Below are 22639 nucleotides of genomic sequence, written 5' to 3'. Positions count from 1 at the left end.
CAAGAACCCGGAAGCAGGAAACAGGCGCCATCTTAGGGGAGCGGCTAAGGCAGCTCCCAACAGACTCACAAAGCAATTGGTTCAATCAGCAGTCACAATTTTGTATGCAGTGGTTTCCAATGGGTATTTGTTACTGCTTAGGAGCAAAAGCTTTGGATCTACAGAAGTATGGCTTCAGAATGTGGTTCTTCCATTTAAACTAGATTTGTGACCCTGATAAGTGACTTCACCTTCTCTGTACCTTGGTTTTCTCACATCCTACAGTGATAATCACTTCTAATTTTATTGGTTTGTTGAGTAGATTAATTTGAAAATACATGTAAATCCCTTAATTCCCAGCAGGTAAAGCATGTTTTCTAATATTAGCAATGTGGATTCATTGTTAAAATGTAGATTGTGTAGCCAGATACTCTGGATTCAAGTTCACAGCTCAGGTCTCTGTTCCTATAAGTAACATGAGAATAATAGTAGTGGAGGCTTTGTAGGCTGGTTAGAAGGTAATATACACAGATACAGGATACTTCACACAGTGCGCACTACACGTTGTAAGCATTATAATATTATCTGTAAATCTAGGAAAATAAATAGAATGTAGAATCCATCTAGAAACATAAGAACCCAGTCACAGAGTTGAGATATAGACAGTTTTGTCCGATTAATACACATGAGCATTAGCTTGTCAAAAAGAATGACATGGAAAAATTGTCCTGGTTTTGCACTGGGGCAGAGGCTGTGTGTAAGCTGGAGATCAGCAAGGAGAAGCAGAAACTTTTAGGTACCAGGGGATGCTGCTTCTCTGATTTATGTAGGGAAAAACTAGAAGCCTGCAGGAATGAGGTGGAAGGAGCGCAAGGATTCTCAGAAAAAGGCATAAGAAACTGGTGGAAGAGTTGATAGAGATCAAGCACATGATGGCTCCCTCCCCAATTGCTGCTGTTCACATGTTCTCTCTTCCTACTTAGAAACACTTGCAAAAAGAGCCAAGAAGGGCTCCATTGCTCCCCGAGAACTCCATCTGTCCAGATGTGATCGTGTCACAGGTAGCTTACAGATTTGACCATTTTCTGCTCTAGCAAGCCTCTATGAGCTTTTCTCTCCAGGCCGCCCTACTTACCAAATTTCTGTGCTGTGTGCAGCTTCTGTGTTGAAAGTGGTCCCTCGCAGCTCCCTAGGTTTTGTGGCAAAGACAAAATGAGGTGAAATAAATCAACTTGACTATCCCATCAAAGGCACCTCTGTCCCAACCATCTGTGACCAAAACTAAAAGGAACTAAAATGTGTGACTGATGATGACATGTTTTCTTTATTTTGTTTGTTTGCTTGCTCTGTTTTTGGTTTTGTTTTTTTCTGGTTAAAGAATAGATGGAAAAGCTCTCTTTTTTTGTCTATGAAATTTCCCTTACATTCAGGCAAAAAGGGAATTCCTTGGAGTAAGATCAGGTTATATCCTAAAAGGGAAACAATCGGGTTGATAAAGAGGGTCTTTTCTGCAGTTTGTTCAGAGGCTGCAGTCACATTTGACTGATTTAGAACAGCTCTGGATCTCAGCCCTGTCAAATGTTGCATGTAAAGTGAGCCTTTTTACTGGCTACCATTCTAGCATGGAAAAGTCCTACAGTGCATGATGATAACAGAATGAATTGCAAAACAGAGCCTTTAGATTTTCAGGAACCAGCTCACAAATCAGCCTGAGGCTCTAGCCATAAAAATGACAAATGTATGACAGGTGAGCATCGATACCAGGTACAACCCAGACAGCAGGGCGCTGTGCTCCTCCTGAATACAACGGGCCTAGCCATAGGCAGTACGATTCCCCAGCTTATACATTTGGAATGTTAGGATTGAGGACACTGCATTCACACATTTTTGGAATGCAATCCTACCTTCACCACTGTATAGTTTCAACAATGTTGCATAGCAAACAAACCTCCAATTTGTAATGGCTGATAACAGCGAGCATTTCTTTTGCTTATTTGTGGGTCCATGGTTAATGTGTTATTCTGCTTCAAGCTTCAGGTCCCCTGGGTTTGGCTGCAGTTTTATGCTGGGTTCAGGTCTGCTCTGGCTGTCTCTTGGCATTTTTCATGGACCTGCAACTACCAGCTCAGGTTGTTCAGAGCAGATGGCAGGAACTCCAGGAAACAAGAAATGTGTCTAATAGCCTCTGTGTTTGCCAGTTCAGCAACATTCCAACAGCCAACGAAAGAAACCTGCCAACCTCACAGTCAATGGATCAGGATATGTACTCCACATGCTCTACAATGTCACCTGCTGAGGGTGGGATATGTAATTGTTACAGGGAGGGGTGGAAAATTGAAATGATATTTCAATATATTCCAATCTCTAAGGAGCTGTAAAACCTTGGGCAATCATTGTAACTGCTCTTTTCTCATTAGTAAAATGAGACATAATAATAAACTATGTCTCCTACAGCTGCTGGGAAGATCAAAAGCAAGAGAGAGAGGATAGCATATAGTGATCAGCAAAGTGTCATTTTATTGTTACAGAACCACCCCTTTTGTTTCGGAACTTTTGTCTCCTTACCTCTTCTCTTCATCTCAGTGATCACAGCATCTCCCCTCATTCCTGTATTCATGGAATTCTTGCAAGGTTTCTTTTCATTCCAAGACTCATGTTAATGACTACACAGGGAATTAAGGTGATGTGAATATCATTGCAGACTCTCTCTTGTATTTACACTGCAGGGAGGACAGATGGATAGCCGTTTATCAGCTTTATTGTTGTGAAGCCTCATTTGCTAAGGAGACCTTGTACTACATACACCTCCACCTCAACCCTCCAGCTTAGATACGGCAAAGCTCTGCAAAGCTGACATTGACCCATCCTGCTGCAGTGGGAATCACATCTACCCACACTCATCACCTGCTTTTGTTGGGTCAGAGAGGAACACCTGGCCTCTAGAAGAAAAGTTCTAGGTCCTGGCCACATGGAAGTGAATACACAAGCTATGCAGACTGGAAAACTCTCCAGAAAAATGAATAGATGGTCCCTGAGGCTATGTGGGTGACCTTGTCCTTCACGTTTCTCCCCCATAAAAATAAATAACACACCTATCACATGCAGAGAAGTGGGTAGCAGGAGCAAGAGAGAGCAAAAGGAACAGTTTTGTGGAAGACCCTGCAGAGAAACAGAAGGACAGGGGAAAAGTAGTTTCCTTGACAATCTGTTTTGCAAATGAGAAAGGCTAATCCTTTCCTGGGAGCTTGCTGGCCAGTGGAGAAATCGGTAAGCTTAGCATGAATGACCTGGACTAATGTCAATAATGGATCAGTCATCTATGATCACAAATAGCAGTGAAACATGTCCCAAATCACCGTGAAACTAAAGAGCTGGCTGGCAACTCAGTCAAAACCACTACCCTGCTGAACGAAATTAAAGAAGCCCTGAATAATTAGAAAGATATCTTGTCTCCATAGGCAGGAAGACTTAATATGATAAGATGATGGTCCTACCTGAAATGATCTACAGATTCCCTATTGAAAAGCAAGAATGTGTCTCAAAATAAGTTTTTTAAAATTTTAGGAACGTAACTCAGTGCAAAAGTCTTGGATTCACATATATATATATATATAGAGAGAGAGAGAGAGAGAGAGATAGATATATAGATAGATATATATATATAAAACCCTCAGCATCATTAAAAGAGGAAAAGGAGGAGGAAGAGGGAGAGAAAATTCTAAAAGTCTAGGATATCAATAGACAACAAAGAGCGCTCTTGAAAAAAGTAAAAGGAGAACAAAGCTGGGAGAATCAAATTTCCTGATCTCAAAACTTAGCTATAAAACCACACTAAACACAAAAAACTATATGGTGTTGGCATAAGGGCAGACATCCACACCAAAGGAATAAACTCTCTTAAGAAATACTCTGGTTTCTCTTCATATCTTATAAATCTTTCACCTTCTAAGAAATAAACCCACAAGGGGCCAAGACTTTACTGGGAAAGGGTAATTTTGACAAATAGTGCTGGAAAAACTGGATATCTACATTCAAAAGAATGAGGCCAGATCTTTACCTTAGACAATACCTAGAAATTAATTCAAAATGGATCAAAGACCCAAGTATAAGACCAAAAGCTATAAAACTCAGAAGAAAATGATTTGCTTTATGACACTGGATTTGGTAATAATTTCTTCAATAGAAATCCAAAAGTTTAGGCACTAAAAGAAAAAAATTAATAAATTGCACTTAGGGATACTACTGATGTAATGAAAGGATAAGCCACGATATGAGAGAAATTCTTTGCAAATTATACACATAGAGGTTAATATCTAGAATATATAAAGAACTCCAACAAAAGCAAATAACCCAACTCAAATATGAGCGAAGAGTGTGGGTAGACATTTCACCCAAAGAAGATACATAGATAGCCAACAACTACAGGCAAGGGTGAGGAGCATACTGGTCACTGGGAAAACACTAGTCAAAACCACAGGGAGATATTACTCCACACCGATCAACAGGTCTATTTTTTAAAAATCAATGCAAAATATCAAGTGTTTCAAGGATGTGGAGAAACGGGAGTCCTCTTGGTCTGCTGGTGGGAATGTCAGTCAAGTGGGGCAGCTACTGTAGAAAACAGATTAGAGGTCTCTTGAAAGTTTGAATTTAGACTTCCTATGTTGCTCAGCAACCTTGCCTCTCAGTATATGCCCAAAGAAATAGAAAGTATGAACTTGAGCAGATTTCCATGTACTAGCATTCACAACATTATTCACAGTAGTCAAAAGGTAGAAACAACCCAACAGTGACCCATCAACCAATGCATGGATAAACAAAATGTGTGTGTGCATGCACACACATGTGTGCACAATGAAATAGTATTCAGCCTCTAGGAGAAATGAAAATCTTATACATGCTACAACATGAAATAAGCCAGACACAAAAGAACACCATATTGTATGATTCCATGCATATGATGAACCCAGACAGGCAAATTCATACGGAGAAAAAGTAGATTAGAGGCTACCAGGGACTGGAAGAAGGGACAGTTTCTGTTTTCAATGGGTACAGAGTTTCCATTTGGGGATGCTGAACATGGATAGTAGTGGTAGCTGTAGAACAACTGTGAATGTAGTTAATGTCACTGAGTTACATACTTTAAAACAGTTAAATAATCAATTTTGTTGTATATATTTTGCTACAATAACAGAGTTTAAAGCAATGAGCATTTACTGTTCCTCACAAATGTGCAAAGCTGGCTATTAGGCACACGTGCAACCGGGCCCACTCATGTGCCAGCTGCTGAGTCGGCTCCACAAGGCTGCCTGGTCCTTGGTCTCATGTGGCTTCAGCTAGAATAATGTGTCTCTGCTTCGCATGTCTCATTTTTCACCAAGCTAGTCCAAGCTTGTTCACATGGCAACCATGCAGAGTTCAAAGCTAGAAACAGGGCTGGAAGGACAGGACGTAGACTCTGCTGCATTTTATTGGACAGAGAAAGACATGTGGTTAAACCCAAAGTCTAAAGGAAGGGAAACATACTTCATCTGATGGGAGGAGCTGCAAAGTCATGTGGCAAAGGACCTGCAAAAAGACAGAAGAGGAAAAATTAGTACCATATTTGCATTAGCCTACCACAGTTACATAGAGGAAAATATAATCTTGCACAAATTGTAATACACAAAGTATTATATATGCATTTTGTTTGTGCTAAAAATCTAAGCCTTTACTTGTATTCTTTGTCTATAATCTTATATGCATTTCTTCAAAGATGCATATGCTTACTTGGGCACACGGACACCTATGTGATAAGACTGTGTCAGGACACCAAATGTTTTGTGGCACTATGGGCTCATATAACTAAGCTAGGTGTTGTATACATACAGTGTCAGTGCTTGTTCTAGGAATTTAAAATTATAAGAGATTATACACTAACTCCAGTTGGTGCACATAATTTTCTCTGTCAGAAGTTAAGTGCCCATCTGATTGTTTTTCAATCCAGCCAGTTGCTTTGTAGACGTGGCACTTTATAAGAACTGTCTCAACCTGGAGCAGCTGAGAGGTGGAGAGAACCTTCAAAGCAACAGAATGCTGGAGCTGGAAGAGAGCCAGGAAATCCCTTCAAGTGCAGCAAGAAATGCAGACTTGTGAGGTTAAAATGATTTGACAATGGTTGCATAGTTACCAGTAACAGAACCCAGACTAGAATCCAGACTGCCAAACTTGCAGTCTAGTACTATCCCCAGAACACAGTGATGACCACATTTCCCTTGGAATACGCAAACCACAACTCAGCCATTAAATGAACCTGAGCTGTACTTTAGGACCTTGCAACTCAAAGTGGGCTCTGTAGACCAGTAGCACCAGTTCCTTGTTGGGTCAGAATCTCTGCTCCATACCAGACCTGTTGAATTAGAACCTGTGTATTCCCCGATGCCCAGGGAATTCAATGTGCACTGCATCCAGGTGCTGGTTTTCTACATTCCCTGCTCACTGGGATCACCTGGGAGAAGTTTAAAGCTCCCTGTCTGGGCTTCACCACTGAGCTTCTTATTAATTTGCTCTTGGATGCAGTCTGGGCCTAAAGATTCTTGACCACATCTCTCTTGTCTATATCTAAGCTGCTGAAGATGTTGGAAGCTTTTGTTAGTTCTCCCTTTGTGCAACTGGAGAGTATTTTCTTCATGAGGAAGCACAACCTTCAAATGACCCTAGTAATGAACTTAATCTAATGTCATGGGTTAGAGGTAGGATGAAGGGATTTATAAATTGTGGAGGATCACTTAAATGGATTACTTAAGGAATGAAGATTATAGTACTTAATCTGTTAACAGAGGAATTTTTTGAAAAGCTACTCTGTTCCCCTCTGTTCCCCAAAAGGATTTGTATTAACATTTGATGAATCCCACATAATATGAGGCAAATTATAGATACAGTTAAAGAGTGAACAGGAAGAATCCTGTAAATTGTGAAAGTCAGAGTGACAAAAGAATATTAATATATAAGCATTACATATGAACAAGATAGTTAAGCTATTAATTTTTTTCAAGGCTCTCTAGACTCCATTTGAATGGTTACAGGATTTTTATCAATAGAAAAGAGAAACAGTACAACAGTCTTTTCTTAAGCAGAGTAAAGCTCTCTAACTCATATTTGTGTATGCATATCACAAGATCTTTCTATGGGGATCCCAAATGACTTAATGAATCACATCTCGATGAACATTCTTAGGGTAAAAGCGACACTGGATTCCATCTGTGTTTTACATTGCCTGTGATCATATTACAAAAAGCAGAAGGATGTGGTACAATTTCTGGAAAAAGTAAAGATAATATTGCTTGAGTCTTTTCTGGTGTACATGTGTTACTTGGGTCTCAGCTTTATCAGCTTCTCTAAGGTGTTACTTAGGGAAGAGGAGTTGTAGAATCACCTTGCTTTGATAAGGTAACTCACAGAGAACAGTGCTGGATTTTCTGTCTGTGTTGGTGCAAAGGTTCTTTCTGTTCTCGTCCTTTCCTTGCAGGAATTGACAGGATTATCCAATAAATTCTGCAGATTCTGTTCTGGGCTTAAACCTGGCCTCTGGGGTTTTTGAACACAACCAATCATAACAGGATAAATATGGCCCATCATTAGGTCTGAGAACACATGTTAAGAATGTAATACCCCAGAGGTGCCCTTTATGCTGTGAATCAATCATTCCCCTTTCTGTTTTGGATTACTATTTCTTTTTCCATAAAGTACAGAAACTGCCTTACTAACACGGATTTAAAAACTACAAAAAATGTTTTTCTTTGAATATATATATATATATATATATATATATATATATACTGCATGTACACATCTAAAGATACATATATGTAAATATGTACACATGTACATTGACCGATTCCATATATGTAAAATCAGATCTCTCTGTATCTGTTCCTTGTTACCCCAAACTGCATTTTAAAGCCTCATCCATATATGTAGAAATCACAAAAACAACTTTCAAAGTCTTCATTCAATCAAAATAGTTTGGGTGGTGGAAAGGAAGGCACAGGAGCGCTTCTCTTCCTTAAGTGTAGGTGGCGTGACCCAGGGGTTGGGTTGAAATGTCTGCTGTTGCTCAATGGGTTGGGATGAGACTGAGTCTCTGCGTTTCTAAGTGATGCTGATGGATGCTGACCCGGGGGCCTCACTTTGAGTAGCACAGAAAGTCTACAGTATGGTTGCAAACCAGGTTGCGTTTTACCCAGGCAGATGCAGAAATTGGTGACACCTGCAACCACCACCAGAGGTGCAGTGGGTCTTGGAGGAACCTGGCTCAGGAACACATGCAAGCTCCCCATGGGTGGGGACTGTGGCTGAACTGCTGCCACTGAGGCTGCTGGATGGAGCGCAATCTCTCTCTGCCTTAGCCTTTCCTAAGGTCCACTAGAAAACCTCAAAGCCTATTCAACTTTTTGTTGGGTTTCAAAATGACAGGAAAAAAAAACCACACACACACACACACAATTTTATTCTCTCTATTTACATCGATCAAAGAAATGTTGCAGAATCAGTCTTCTACTGGGCACAAGAAAAGCCCCCAGCCTGGCAAGCTTCTCTCAGTGAACTAACTTGGGAGGCCAAGAGGCACTAGATTCCCCTTATGGAAATGGTAAAGAAGCTGAGAAGGAAGGGAGCCGCCAACTCTTAATGAATAACTTTATTTCTTTGGCATTTGTTACGAGCATATTCAAGATATACTCCCATACATTTGCTTCATTTTAAGAGACAGGATTTTGCTCCTTTGACACTTGGCCACCTACCCATATCATACCTGTTCTCCTCTTTGTTCTAAGTCTTCAGTCTTTGACCAAACACCATTATCCTTGCCTATCGGCCCTCTCTTCTAAAATCACCTTCCAGTTTAAGCTGTGGTTCATCCACATTCCAGTGCCCATTCATGATCCCTTACCTGCTGTCATCTACTCACGGCAATGACAAAACACACCCCTCCCAGCATGTCTCGGCCTGCGAGTACAGTCAACGAGGACCCTAGAAGGGGAGTGGGGATTATGAAGGGACAAGAGACACGAAGAATGGAGACAAGGCAGTGCTCTGATCAAGTCTCGTTTATTGGCGGGGAGTACTGCGCATATATAGGGCGCGGGGAAATACGGAAGTTCTTAAGGCGGGAATAACCAAGTAACCCGACAAAGGTGGGAGTAACTAGGTAACGATGGGCAGTCCTAGTTCTTGAGGCGGGAGTAGCTAGGCAACGGTAAGCAGTCCTGACTTAAAGGGAAAGGCACGTAAGATGGCTACTAATATACAGTGGAGGTCAGCCACCGTCTCCTACACCAGGATGTATCCAATGTCCACTTTTCAAGAGCTATGTAGAGAGTGATTTGCTGGAAAAGTCTAGCACCAATTTGAATTGATACCATTCCATTAATTTTAGCCAAGAAATGATTTACATATAAAGGGCATAAATTAAGGAAGTACAATTTCCTGTATGTTTAAGTATGCATACATTTATGTGACCACAACTCAGAATAAGACAGAGAACACTGTAATCTCTCAGTGTCCCCTTGGGCCTCTTCCATAAGCAGTCTTCCCCAAAGGATAACTGCTTTCTGACTTCAGTCACTAAAGAGAAATAGACTAACAGGTAGTAATATTTGGCAAAGCTGACCTTAGTATTTAATAGGCTTAAAATATTTCATATTTCTGAAATATTTGGAATAGTTCAAGCTCCAATTTCTCTCCTTTCTTTCTCCCACTGGGCATACTTTTTTCTTGGCATTTAAAGCCAATCAATTTCTAAAATATGAAGTACATCATTATAGCACCAACTCTGTACTTCAAAATGTTACTTAACCACCTAGCTATTTTACTTCCAAATTAATAAATTTCTTAACATTTATTATGTCTTCAAGAGATAATTTCTCCATTGGTGAAGATAGTTTGAAATGTCAGTTTGGAAGAAAAGACAACAGAAATTTGTTTTGAACACTCAAAGGCAAAATTTTATTGACCAAATTTAAAATATCTATATTTTGTGGGGTTTTTTTTACGTAGAATATAAAACAAAGCAAATAATTTTGATCCTTAATAGTGCATATTAGCAATAATTCAAGCATCATTTAATCAGTTGATTTGCTTTGGGGAGGTGTGTGGCAATTGGAATGTAGTTTACCCATTCCTTTATTCAATTTTTAAATGGCAAAATATGGAACAAACGCATTTTAACAAGACATTTCTTTTGTTATAGGACAAAATTTTAAAATTACTTTAAAGCTACTTATTTCAAAGACAGTCAACTGTTGTTGCCAATGCACAGAAAGTTTTGAGTTTTAAACAAAACTTAAAATTTAAACAGATGCACTAGACAAGAAGGTAGGAATTCACCAATGGTTGTTATATTACATATTGTTGTTTTGAAATTAGTTGTTCAGATTACCAGATACAAGCATGCAAAATTGGTTGAAAAGAAAAAGAATTAGGCATTAACTCTTCCTTTCAATAAACCATTAGATTTTCTAATTTTTCTGTTTTTATTTTTATATTCTCTGTAATGGTTTGATCAATCTTGCATTCTTACATCTGGTAATCTGAGCAACTTTGTTGAAGATAACAACATGTAATATAACAACCACTGTTAATTCCTATCATTTTGTTCTGGAACCCTGTATCATTTTTATTGCTTTTGCTTAGTTTTGTTTTGTATCTATGTTGTTGATAGTTTGCTATTGTTATTTTTTATTATTCTCTTTAAAATAAAAATTAAACAGATGCAAAATTTTTAAACTCCGAGCTTTTAACAACCCTTTAAAAGTGTTTCACTTCTAGCCGGGGATACAGCTCAGAGGCATAGTGCCTGCCTGACAAGCACAAGGTCCTGAGTTTGATCCCTGGTACCAAAAAAGTACATTAAAATTTAAATTAAAATGAAACTGTTTCACTTGTGGAAATATATTACTGCTCCATGGAAAATGCTTACATTCAGTCCTTCTACTGTATTACAAAATACACGGACTGTGTTCTGGCCACATTTTACTGCCCTGTCTTCCCCTTAGAGTTTCAATTGCACATAGATTGTGTTCTGTTCTTTGTTTTATATTGAGAGGCAATATTTGCAGTGGATTAGGGTGGACCTTGCTTTGCAACCCTCCAGCTACATGTTGACTGGTATTGGTAAACTATTGGGACTCTGAGCCTGGTGTCCCTCCTTTGTGCAAAGGGGTAATAATGTCATTTGTCTCCGAGTCCTCTTGTGAGGCTTAAAAGTGGGAAAAACAATTCTATTCTTCCAGGTATATAGTAAGTATATAACCTGTGTTAGTGGCTAGAAGCTGTTTTAAACTGCACATGGAATGGTAGTTGATACTACATTCATCAGTTCAGATAAATTGTTTAAAGCTCAGATCGTAGATGGAGCAGGGTGAATGCTAAATTCTTATTTACATTCATCGTATCTGCTGTTGCCTATGGTCCAGCTTACCAGGCAGCAAGAGTATAGGCAGCTTGTTTCTCTGACTGGTTACCTGGAAATTCTTTTGGAATAAAGCAGACTTCATATCCTGGGTAAACTGGCTAGATGCGCAAAATGCATTGATTCAGGAGGGGGGAAGCCTAAGTTCTGTGGCCTCTTCTGCCACAGAACCACAGACTGTAAAATGATCCAAGCTGTCCTGTGGTGCCCTGTGATCCTATCCCACTGAGAAAGTGCACTCAGTTTGAAGGAAGACTTGTTTCATTTTGGTACAGCCCATAAATCCAATACTACAACAGTTTTCCCCAAAGCCTCTGTACAACTGGCAATACTCTGATTCAGAGGTTAGCAAACATTTTTATGTAAAGGGACAAACAGGAAATACAGTGATTGTAGGCCAGGGAGTCTCTACTAGAAATACTCCACTCTGCCACTGTAGTGCATAAGCAGCCATACACTGTGTGGAAATAAGTAGACACAGCTATGTTCCAATGAGATGTTATTTACAGAACAGACAGGGGGTGGGATTTGGCCCATAGCTGGGCAATCTCTGCTCTAAATCAGTGATGCCCAATAGAAATAAAAAGCAAACCACATATTTAATTTTGCATTTCCTGGTAAGAATATTTTAAAAGTTTTTGCTATAATGTCTCTATTTTTAAAATTTTTTTAATAATTTAATAATTGTAAAAATTTTAGAATAAAAAGTCATAGATCCTCAAAACATTAAAAATAGAACTGTTGTATGATCAGCAATCCTACTGCTAGGGCTACATCCAAAGGAAGTGGAGTCCATACGTGAAAGAGCCAGCTGCTCTTCCATGTTTACAAAAGCCACATTCACCATACAGGGTACAGAGTCCACCTAGACGGCCATCAACAGATGAGTTGGCCAAGAAAATATAGTATAAGTGTAGAGTGGTATAGTTTGGAGTCTTCAAATCCTGTCACTTGTGACAGTATGGATGACCTGGAAGACACCGTGTTAAGTGAAAAAGGACAGGCGTATGATCCCACTTACACGTAAAAAAGTAGAAGCAGAAGTTATCACTTCTTTTTTTCCATATTTGAGATTTTATTGGTTGTGTTGATGATCAGTACAGACATTTCACTTTGTACACAATTCTTCACACACATACCAAAAATCTAAAATGCCATGTATTGTTTCCTTTTCAGTTATTCCAGTGACTTTCCAGCTTCAAATTTGGAGGCAAATTTTCCATAAGAGGATTAAGTACCAGTGTCCTCACAGGCCGACAAAGGGTTACTTAAGTCCCACTGATTCACAATTTTGTATCATATACACTACATACTCAAATTTTCAATCTTTCACAGCACATTAACAAAAGTAGGCAAACTGGATTACCACAACCAAAGATGTTACACAGTGCACAGGATTCTGACAGGGCAACAACCAGGAAGTACTTTTCTTTAGAAAACAATGCTACTAAAAACAACATGGGAATAGAAGTCATTTAAAATATCCAAGACATATAAAATACATGACTGTGATTCCAAATTGCCATTTAATATGCTTTGTGTTTCAGGACATAAAACTAACCCCCACCTACGGAATGTTAAGCTGACATCCAAGACAGTGAAAGCCTTTGCATGAGCAAGTCACATGGCCACCCAGATTCCAGGGTAGGGGACACAGGCTCCACCTGCCCTTGCAAAGAACCACACAATCACGTTTGCAAAAGGAGGGCAATGCTTGTGCCCATTTTGCAAGCAATCCACCACAGAGAATAACCTCAACCAATGACCAGCCCCTGAATGGTACAGTCAAATGAATCTGTATTCTTTCTTTATTCTTATTTGTGTTTATATCTCATCCTGAAACACTGAAAAATAAATTACTTATTCATACACAGTCGCACTCTATTGAAACCTGAAAATCAAGCTGAGACAGCGGTTCTAGTACCAGCTTTCAGTGCTTTGTGTCAGGCTTTGGGTCCTCAATGCCATTTTTTCTATTAAGATATTATCAATTGTTGTTTGAATCAAAACTAGAATTGCTCCTTTTGGCATCCCTGGGGCAGGTACAGATGCCCTACTCAGTGTCAGATATGAAGAATTAGCCTGGGCTCACTTGCTAAGAACAAGATGAACTCTGTCCCAGTTTCCTGCTTCTTCTTATTCCAGATTTGCTTTTCATTTCCAGAATCACACTAATCATCATCATTATGATTTATTATCATTATTATGATTTATTGTTAATATTATGTTAGTTTACCATTACTTTGAGTTAGCTTTTCATTACTTTGACAGAATATCTGAGAAAATCAACTTAAAAGGAGGAAATGTTTTATTTTGGATCACAGTTTCAGAGGCTTTAGCCAAAGGTCAACTGTTTGTATTGCTTTTTGGGCCTGTGGCAGGGCAGAACATCATGGAAGAGACCACATGGTAGAGTACAGCCTCTCACCCCATGGCAGTGGGAAGCGGAAAGAGAGCAGGAAGGTCAAGGGTCCCAATATCCCTGCAAAGCCATGCCTCTGATGGTACAACTGCCTTCCACTAGACTCGCCTTTCCAAAGGTTCCACCACTCCCCACACTGTCACCAGTCAGGGCCCAACCCTTCAACTTTGCAGGGCATTTAAGATCCAAACCATAACCCTAACCCTTAAACTAAAAAAAGTAAATAAATAAAAAATACAGATCAAGCATCCCAAAATTAAAAATGTTCTGAAATTGGCACTCAAACGTTTTGAATTTCAGAACATTTTGAATTTTGGATTTTTGAATTAGAGCTGCTCAACCAAAAAAGTCTATGAGTATATTCCAAAATCTGAAATATGAGACACTTTTGAACCCAAACATTCTGGGTAAGAGAACTCAGCTTGGAGGAAATAATCTCTTGCTCTATATTGAATTTATCTCTTGCTCTATATTGAATCTTCCTGGCTAGATAATGGCTTTCCACATGGTCTCTGAACAAGGTAAAGTCTACCTCATGACTCTGTCACCCATAGCAGCTAAGAGTGTTCTGCTACATCTTCTCTATCCAACTGGCAGGAGACTCAGGAGAAGAAAGGGCATTTCTTTGTGCATTTTGCCTGGAAAAGATAGACATCACATCCTGTTCATATTACATGGGTAAGAATTGGTGCCATGGCCTCATCTGGATGTAAAGGATGCTGGGAAATGTGGCTTCTGGCTGACAGCAGCTTTACAGCAACAGCTGCACACTGTGGGAGGGATGCACACATCTCCAGTGGCTGCCTAGCCTGTTCCCACAGCGATGGAGAAGGCTGATGCCCACACCCACTAGTTCATGAGAAAGGGTTCCATTTTACTTCATTCTCAAAATTTTAATTGTGAAATATGCATTGATAATAGGGGCTTGGGACACTTCTTGCATCCCATCTCACATCTTTTAGACCATCCTTTATCACTCTGGCCACTGCTGAGGGGACCTGCTGCTCATCTCAATTGCAGCACTTACTTCTGTTCTCTGGCTTGAAGGCTTCTTTATTGTCACCTGTGGAATACCTTGGCAGGCTTCTTAGCCACCTCTGACACAGGACTTGAGAGCAGACAGATCAAAGCACTGGTCAGCTCTGAGGTACAGTCTTCACAGCTCTGAAGAAGAACCCTAGTGGCCGCAAATAGCCAGTCTACAACACACCCTTGAATTGAATTTCTCCTCTTCCCTGTTACCCAATTCCTGCTATTGGTGACCTACCTCACTTCCCAAAAGAAATTACTTTGTTTTCAGGGAGTCCAGGTTAAGATGTGAATAGACACTCCTCATTTAACAACTGAGTTCAAAGTTCCTACAACTAGGTCGTTAAATGAATAGGTCACTAAGTGAGGAATTGTATACAATATGTACATTAAAAAATTCAGAACAAAGAAATGGTCAATGGAAACTCTAACTTGATGACTTTGCTTTTATTTGCACAGCTCTTACATACAGTAGTATAATGTATAACAGAATATAAAACTTCACCACTATACCATAAAGTACTCTCAGCAAAAATTACAGTACTGTATAAACAAGGTATACCATACCAACAAAGACAGTGAGGCCCTATAAACAATATGGACAAAAAACTACAAAAAACAGGACATAAGTGTGGGTGTGGGTCATAAGTTCGAACAGTGCACCTCCATCCTAAGTCTGAGTACTTGCTGTACAGGTGGTTGTTGAATAAGGAATGTCTGTAAAGCACAGGTAAGTTTTACAAAATCATACTAAATTATATCTGCTACCCAAATTAAGAAACAGATTGTTGAATCTTGTTCTATGCATCTCATCATACTCTCTACCCCTAGAAACAATTTTTTTACCAAATGAACAAATTATTGAACGGAAATACTCCTTAGACCTCATTGCATCTGATTAGCTTAACCAGGAATCAACAAGCAATTTAACAGTTAAATTTTCTACTACACTGCTCAAAGCCTCAAACTGACTTTAAATACAAATTTTAAGCACTTCTTAACTAGTTGAACTAGATAACTACATCCCAGGTAGTTTATGTTCCAAGTACCAAGAACTCAGCCTACAAACTGTTCACGTTCACTTTCCAAGTTAACAGTTATCCAAGATCACCGCTGGGAATTATTCTCTTACAGAACTGCTCACTGACTGCGATGGTATCACTGTGCCTTAGTAGGTAAGGAAAATGACAAACAATTGAATATTTTCAAATTAAAGAGACAATCTTGATTTCTACAAAACTCAAAAATCTTTCTTAAGTACACGCTTTCATAATTTGCAAAAACATAATATTTTTAGTGATGGAAATGGGTTATTTGAATCACCTATGGTTAAAATTATTGCATAATTTTTAAGAAGAGTTTTCATGCTTAGAAACATTCACCACCAATTCCACTCCAAGGTATTCTGCTCTAATTATCATATTTTTCTAGGGATATATAATTCTCAACTATTCACCCAGTTAGCCCAACACCCAGTAGTTACCAAAGAAAGACAAACAGAAAACTGAAAGAAAATAGACATGAGGTCTTAAAAGAGTTAGCATCTCTTCCTGTAAGCATGCAAGTATCTCAGCCCTATTTTGGTTGTGAAATGTACCAGGATACTTCCAGCCATGTGCCTTAACAAAAACAAAGAAACTAGTTCACTGCAAACAGGGTAAGAATTTAGATAGTTTAAGTAGATACTGCATAAGAGAGGCTTCTTGAGTCACAGGAATTTTTGCTTTATTGGCCTCCTGAGAAGTATTTACCCAGAATGAATAAAATGAAATGCATTCTTGAGGGGCAGAGAAGATATTGTTTTTGAAAAAGAAACGTGAGGTCTTATTAGGGCAACGTTGTTAATTACACACTTCATTATTGTCAAGGTTAATACAGTCTATGAGAGCAGAGGCACTTTTTCATTGCTTCCCCGGGAACAAGGGGAGACAGCTGTTCTATTGGACAGATCCATTATAGCTTATCACCAGCCACAGCCTGTGGAAGGGGCACCATGAAATATGGCTGCTGTCACCGGCAGCAGAACAGATGCTGAGCTGGTCCAGGGTACAATGGGAAGACAATGAGAACCTCAGCTCCGAACTCAAATAGATTAGGTTGCATTGATTTTTAATGCCTAAAGGTTCTGCAGCATAAAAGTCACAGATACTGTTGCAGTTATTGTATTATAGATCTCTCTAAAACTGCACAATCTTGCTTTAATAAACATCAGATGCTGACAATAACAAATAGTGATGCCTCCGTTCCAAAGCCTGGTGAAATGGCGTTAGAAAATTCTACATATTTGGATTTCATTATTATTGCTTTGCTAGTTTTGATTTCAGAATTGAAACCTGAGTCAATGAAAGAATACTGCCTTGATTTAACTGACCTTCTTGATCAAATAAGGTTATTATACCTTTGTCCTCTTTTATTTTGGGGGGGCAGTCAATAACTTGCTTTTAATAAACATTTAGATTTTGTGAGCCAATCTTTGTTAAGGCTGAGTAAATAGCTTTCAGTAAAACAAGGAAAAACATGTGCTTCCTTGAAGAATGATACATTTATTCCATCAGCAAACACTTTCAAATGCTAAAAATGAGAAAATAAGATCCAAGAAAAGACAGTGCGTTAGTTAGAGCATATGCGACTTTCCTTTGGTTTGTATTGGGTTGGCTGCTTTGTTTTTCGACAATGGATAGATTAAAATTACTTTTCTAATATCTACAACCACATTTGCTTTTGTAGTATCCAGGTTTTTATTTATCACTAAATCTAAGAGTTCTAGCTTCATAGTAAGATCATGATGCTAAAATAAAGCAGGCGCACCTAAACTGTGAAATCTTTTAAAACCCAAAAGGTAAAAAATCTATTGAGGTCATCATAAAGAAAAGAAAATGTCACTTTCACATGGAAAGAGAAATCAGTGAATAGTATAGCTTCTGATGCCAACTCTGACTTCAAGTCATTTTAACATAACATATATAGGCATTTTCACTATATGTATAGAGAGGGCACTATATAAAATAAACTTATTACTATATCATGTATACTTAATAAAGTACATTTTTAGTACTCTTCTGTGTGTATAATGCTGGCTTCTGTTATACTAAAAAGCATATTCCACCTTAACACTTGTTTATTTTAAAAGTAACCTTGGCTGCATAAAATGCGGAAAATGTGCTAATTCCCTCGTGTCCACATAGAGGTCCACATAGTGTCACCTGAGAGGTTTTCAGAGCTTCATGGGTGCAGGCCCCTCCCCAGACCTCTGAAATCAAGAGTCTTCCTTTCACAGTCTCCTGGGAGGATCTGTGTGCATGTTACCGTTGAGAAGCCTTGGCCTAAGATAGAAATCACCTTCGATCCTCTACCCAGAGACAACCACTATCAATATTTTGCTGTATTTCTAGTAGCCTTTCTTTTCCATTCTTATCTTTCAGTTTAAGTCTTGAAATTCTAATTTTGTCAATTTTCTGACTCATTCCATGAAATATTTTTAGAAATGACACCAACAGAGTGCTAATCAGGATTTGAAAATAATCAATTTTAGCCCTATTAAGGAATATTTATTTTATACAGCCATTGTAATTAATTGGAGATTCACCTCCATTTAAATTCAAGAAATCTATTCTGTATCTGAAGTTACTAATAATAATTGTTTAAAATCTACTGCATGAGTCCTATTTCTTTCAGACTATAGCACTGATATTTATTTCTTTCTATTCATTGTCACTTCCTTTTTTTTCCTACATTCTCAATTTAATTTGAAAGTAAATTTTCCTGAAAAAAAGTTTAATAACTACCATGTACTAGGATGTTCTATTTTCCAAGAATACTATTAACTGTTTTACATTTCTTATTAAATCATCACATTAACCCAATGACATAAGGATGCCATCTTGCCATCTTATTAAGAAATTGTGAAATAAAAAGCTTAAGTAACTTTCCTGATACCATGTAGCTCAAAAGCATTGAAAGTTTATGGTTCAAATAATAATAATCAATGCTACCTTGTTTTTTTTTTATAAAAAAAGTTCTTTCTTCTAAATAGCATTTCGCTTGTGATAATGTGAATATTTTCCCTTCTACATTGGCAAATTTATAGAATTCCATTTATTCAGCTTACTGCTATAAATTTGCATGTGAAATATCTACACCTCTTTGAATATATAGTAATAATGGCAGAGGAGAAATAGCAGGCACTCTTTTGAGGCCATAGAGAAATTTACATTCAGCAAAAGCAACCCTATAAGATTCCACAGAAATATGAATGTAGACACTATTACACTGAAGTGGGTACAGAAAAAGACACTGACCTGGGCTACAGGTGTAGCTCAGTACTACTGTACATAATTAGCATACTGGAGGTCCTGAGGTCAATCTCTAACACAAACACACACACACACACACACACACACACACACACACACAATTAATCTAACACTGGAAGACAACTCTTTAAATGAAAACTGTAACACCAAAATAAAAAAGAACAGGTTGTAAACACAGGATTATAGTTAGCAAAGGTGTTTCCCACAGTAGAGTGGGTTAATAATTCTGAAACTGCTGCACCATTAGACTGGGATTGAGAGTAAATAAATGGCAGATGGTGAGTTCCAGCATTTGTACTATGTTTATTTATGTTCTTATCACTGAGACAAAATACCCAACACCCACAAGTTAAGGGAGAAAAGGTTTATTTAGCTCACAGTTTGTAGAGGTTTCAGCTATAAAGGACTGGCTCTAAGGTGGGGTGGCATGGGAGACATGCATCGTAGAGGAGAAACAGTTCATGGTGGGCAGAAGGTAGCAAAGCAAGCAAGAGAGAAAACAAGACTCTTTCTGTCCCTTATATTGTATCCAGGTTACCAGGATTAGGGTGGTGCCAAACTAATCAGTAGACTGATTTAATAATCATCTACCCTTGATCCTAGCACCTTTAATCCTAGCATTGCACCATGAATTAGTCACACACTCTAGATACAGGCACTTCTGAAAAAACCCCACCTAAGACCATGTGAGGCGTCTAGACACAAGCTATAATATACTGTTAGTGAAGGAGTTTACAGACATAAGTAAGGGGGAAAGCTAGAATGAACCCTATGATACTGGATTAGATTCAGAAACATCAGTATAAATTCACACTCCACTTAATACAGATACAGATGGACAGATATAATTCTAGATGTGTGCATACATGCGTTAGTATACAAGCATATATTTCTTAGCTCCGTTCACTGGAAGCAATAACACTCCACAGTTATAAGTTTACCCAGAATCCAGATATTCATTTCTAATACCATTCTCCAGTAAGGGAACCAGGTCTCCTTGGAGAAATGGCTGATTTGGGGACAGAAGCAGGGAAAATACAAGATGAACCTAGAGCATTTTGTAGTGATTAACAGTAAAGAAGTGCTCAAAAAATTTTAAAAAGTAGGATTATCAAAGGTACATAGCAGCTAACCTAAAAGAACTCTCAGTGACAAAAGCTGAAATCATTTGAGCAACAAAACAAATATACAGCCAAATTATAGCCTGAAGTATTTTTAAAAATTTCCACAAGTCCATCCACATTGCTATGTGATTGAATAAATTAATAAATGTGGAACAGTGAGCAAACACTTTATGACACAGGAAGCAGTATTTGACCTCTGGGTATGTCTTGCTTCCAAGGGCAAGGGAGGAGAGTGTCATTTGCAGTGTAAAAAAGCAGCAAACACTGCATTCCCCAAGTGAATATGGTTAACATCATCACTAAAACAATCATATTTGTGCTATGTGCAATGGATATGATTCGATCAAATTGCTACTTCACTCTCTCTCTCTGGAACCTATAATCTCAGTTTAACCAAGAGGAAAACATCAGACAAATCCAACTGGGGAACATTCTGCAAAATACCTGATCACTGAGAAATTATCATGGACCAGCGGAGGTGGAGGAGACATGACAAATAAATGTAACTAGTTGTCCTGAGGGAACCACAGAGCCCTAGGAAAAAACAAATAAAATCCTAACAAATGCGGAGTTTCATTAATAGTAATGCAGGAACCCTAGGAAAAAGTGAATGAAAGTTCAGCATATAATTTATTCTCTGTCTTTTCTTTGTCACTTGTCTGTTAACCTCAAATTATTGTAAAGCAAAAAGTTTATTTAAAATAAAAGGGTACAGACCAAAAACACTAGTCCAAGAATATTTAGGAGAAAAAACAAAATGAAACCTTTGACTTCCACCATGAATAGTTTGAGAACCACTGATCTGTAATATATAAGCTGGAGGACAATTTAAAGTCTCCTTTTGTACTAACTGAGATGGTTTTTAAGTTCTTGCTCACTGTTCAAAGGTATTTTTCTCTTAAACTCCTGGAATTCACAACACTTTGTTCTCTGTTCTTTTATCCACCCCCATCATATTTTGCTGCAAACCTTGTCATTGCCAATGCACTGCTGGCTGGTTTGTAAGTGGCTTGCTAGTTCTCTGTTCCTTGCGTTCCGGTGTTATTTAGGTTCATTAAAGGGAACAGTTTGTCACTAAGACCCAGGTACAAACACATCATTACCAAATCACCCAGAATTCAGTGAAGATAATATACAGAAGCGTGGTCACAGCAAGCATTACAGTTAGATGTTTAATGAGAACATCACTTTTAGTCAAAAGTTAAACTGCACAAGTAATATCCAAAATGTTCCTTATTCGGTTTTAGAAAGTGTCTTCCTGTTTGATAAAGTCCCATGGGTGAATTATTACAGATCTTCTACAAACATAAAACAATGGATACCCATTTCTAGTTGTATTAATACTCAAGTGACAATATTTATGGTTTTGCAAATCATCTGAATAATGAATGTATAAATAGCGAATCTGTTTTTATAACCACTTTATGTATACTGTTAAAATCTAACTCATCAGCTCATTATTGGATGGGTAGAGTGTTTTTAGGTAGAAGAAGGGTAGGGAAAGGATTTGTCTTTAGTAAATAAGATAATCAAAGCCTAGGTAGATTTTTGATGTCTCATTGATCTTTCTATTGAGATAAGTAAGGACAAATTTGCAAGCTAAAATTACTGCTTAATATTTGATTTATTTTGCCAGGCACAGCGGAGCACTCTAGGAGGCTGAGGCCGGAGGATTGCCTGTTTGAGTATGGCCTGAACAACTGAACAAGATCCAGAACTCAAATTGAAAAGTAGGGGGGGGTGCTAGGGATGTAGCTGTGTGAAGGCCTCAGATTTATTCCCCGGGGCCACCAAATTTTTTTTTATTTAATTTGCCCAATGAAATCAATCAAACATTTTTTCTTTACCGTATTTATAAATACGCATATATCTTACGTAGGCCGCCTGTACCACACACACAGTAGACACACACACGAGTCTCCAGGTTCCCGGGGCCTCCTTCCTGCCATGCTCCGCACTGGTTAGGCTGGGAGCAGAAACCTTCCAGCGCCTTGAAACCCGACGGGCCTTCGCTAACCTCTGTTCCCTTGCCTCTCCGCAGACAATCGTGCGAGGGCACAAGCCCTGCCAGGAGAGCTCCATCAACGGGCTGCTGGAGGACCTGGACAGCATCTCGGTGACACGCTCCAACTCTCTGCGCCAGGAGAGCCCTCCGACACCGGGGCCGGGGCCGGGCCGCGCCGCCGAGAATGGCTTCCCCAGCTGCTCGCGCTACTCCAGCGAGTCGGACCCCGCGGACGGCGCGGCGCTCTACGCCGATGAGCTGGACGCCTTCCCCCGCGGCAGCCCCGCCGCCCGGCAGAACGGGCACGTGCCGGGGTCG

At 38.9% G+C, this 22639-nt stretch overlaps 1 protein-coding gene across 1 annotated transcript in view; it reads left to right on the top strand.

Annotated features, from left to right (window-relative positions):
• Positions 1-22639, top strand: part of Pak7 (p21 protein (Cdc42/Rac)-activated kinase 7) — a gene marked incomplete in the record, with an annotated part of 316361 nt that overhangs the window by 254558 nt on the left and 39164 nt on the right. The window contains 1 exon segment of the mRNA XM_013512104.1: positions 22358-22639. Coding sequence (XP_013367558.1) covers positions 22358-22639 — 282 coding nt within the window.

Source organism: Chinchilla lanigera, unplaced genomic scaffold, assembly GCF_000276665.1.
Source record: "Chinchilla lanigera isolate Chin_1 unplaced genomic scaffold, ChiLan1.0 scaffold00014, whole genome shotgun sequence".
NCBI lineage: Eukaryota > Metazoa > Chordata > Mammalia > Rodentia > Chinchillidae > Chinchilla > Chinchilla lanigera.
The sequence above is the reverse complement of the archived record's forward strand: the minus strand, read 5'-3'. Positions and strand labels throughout refer to the sequence as shown.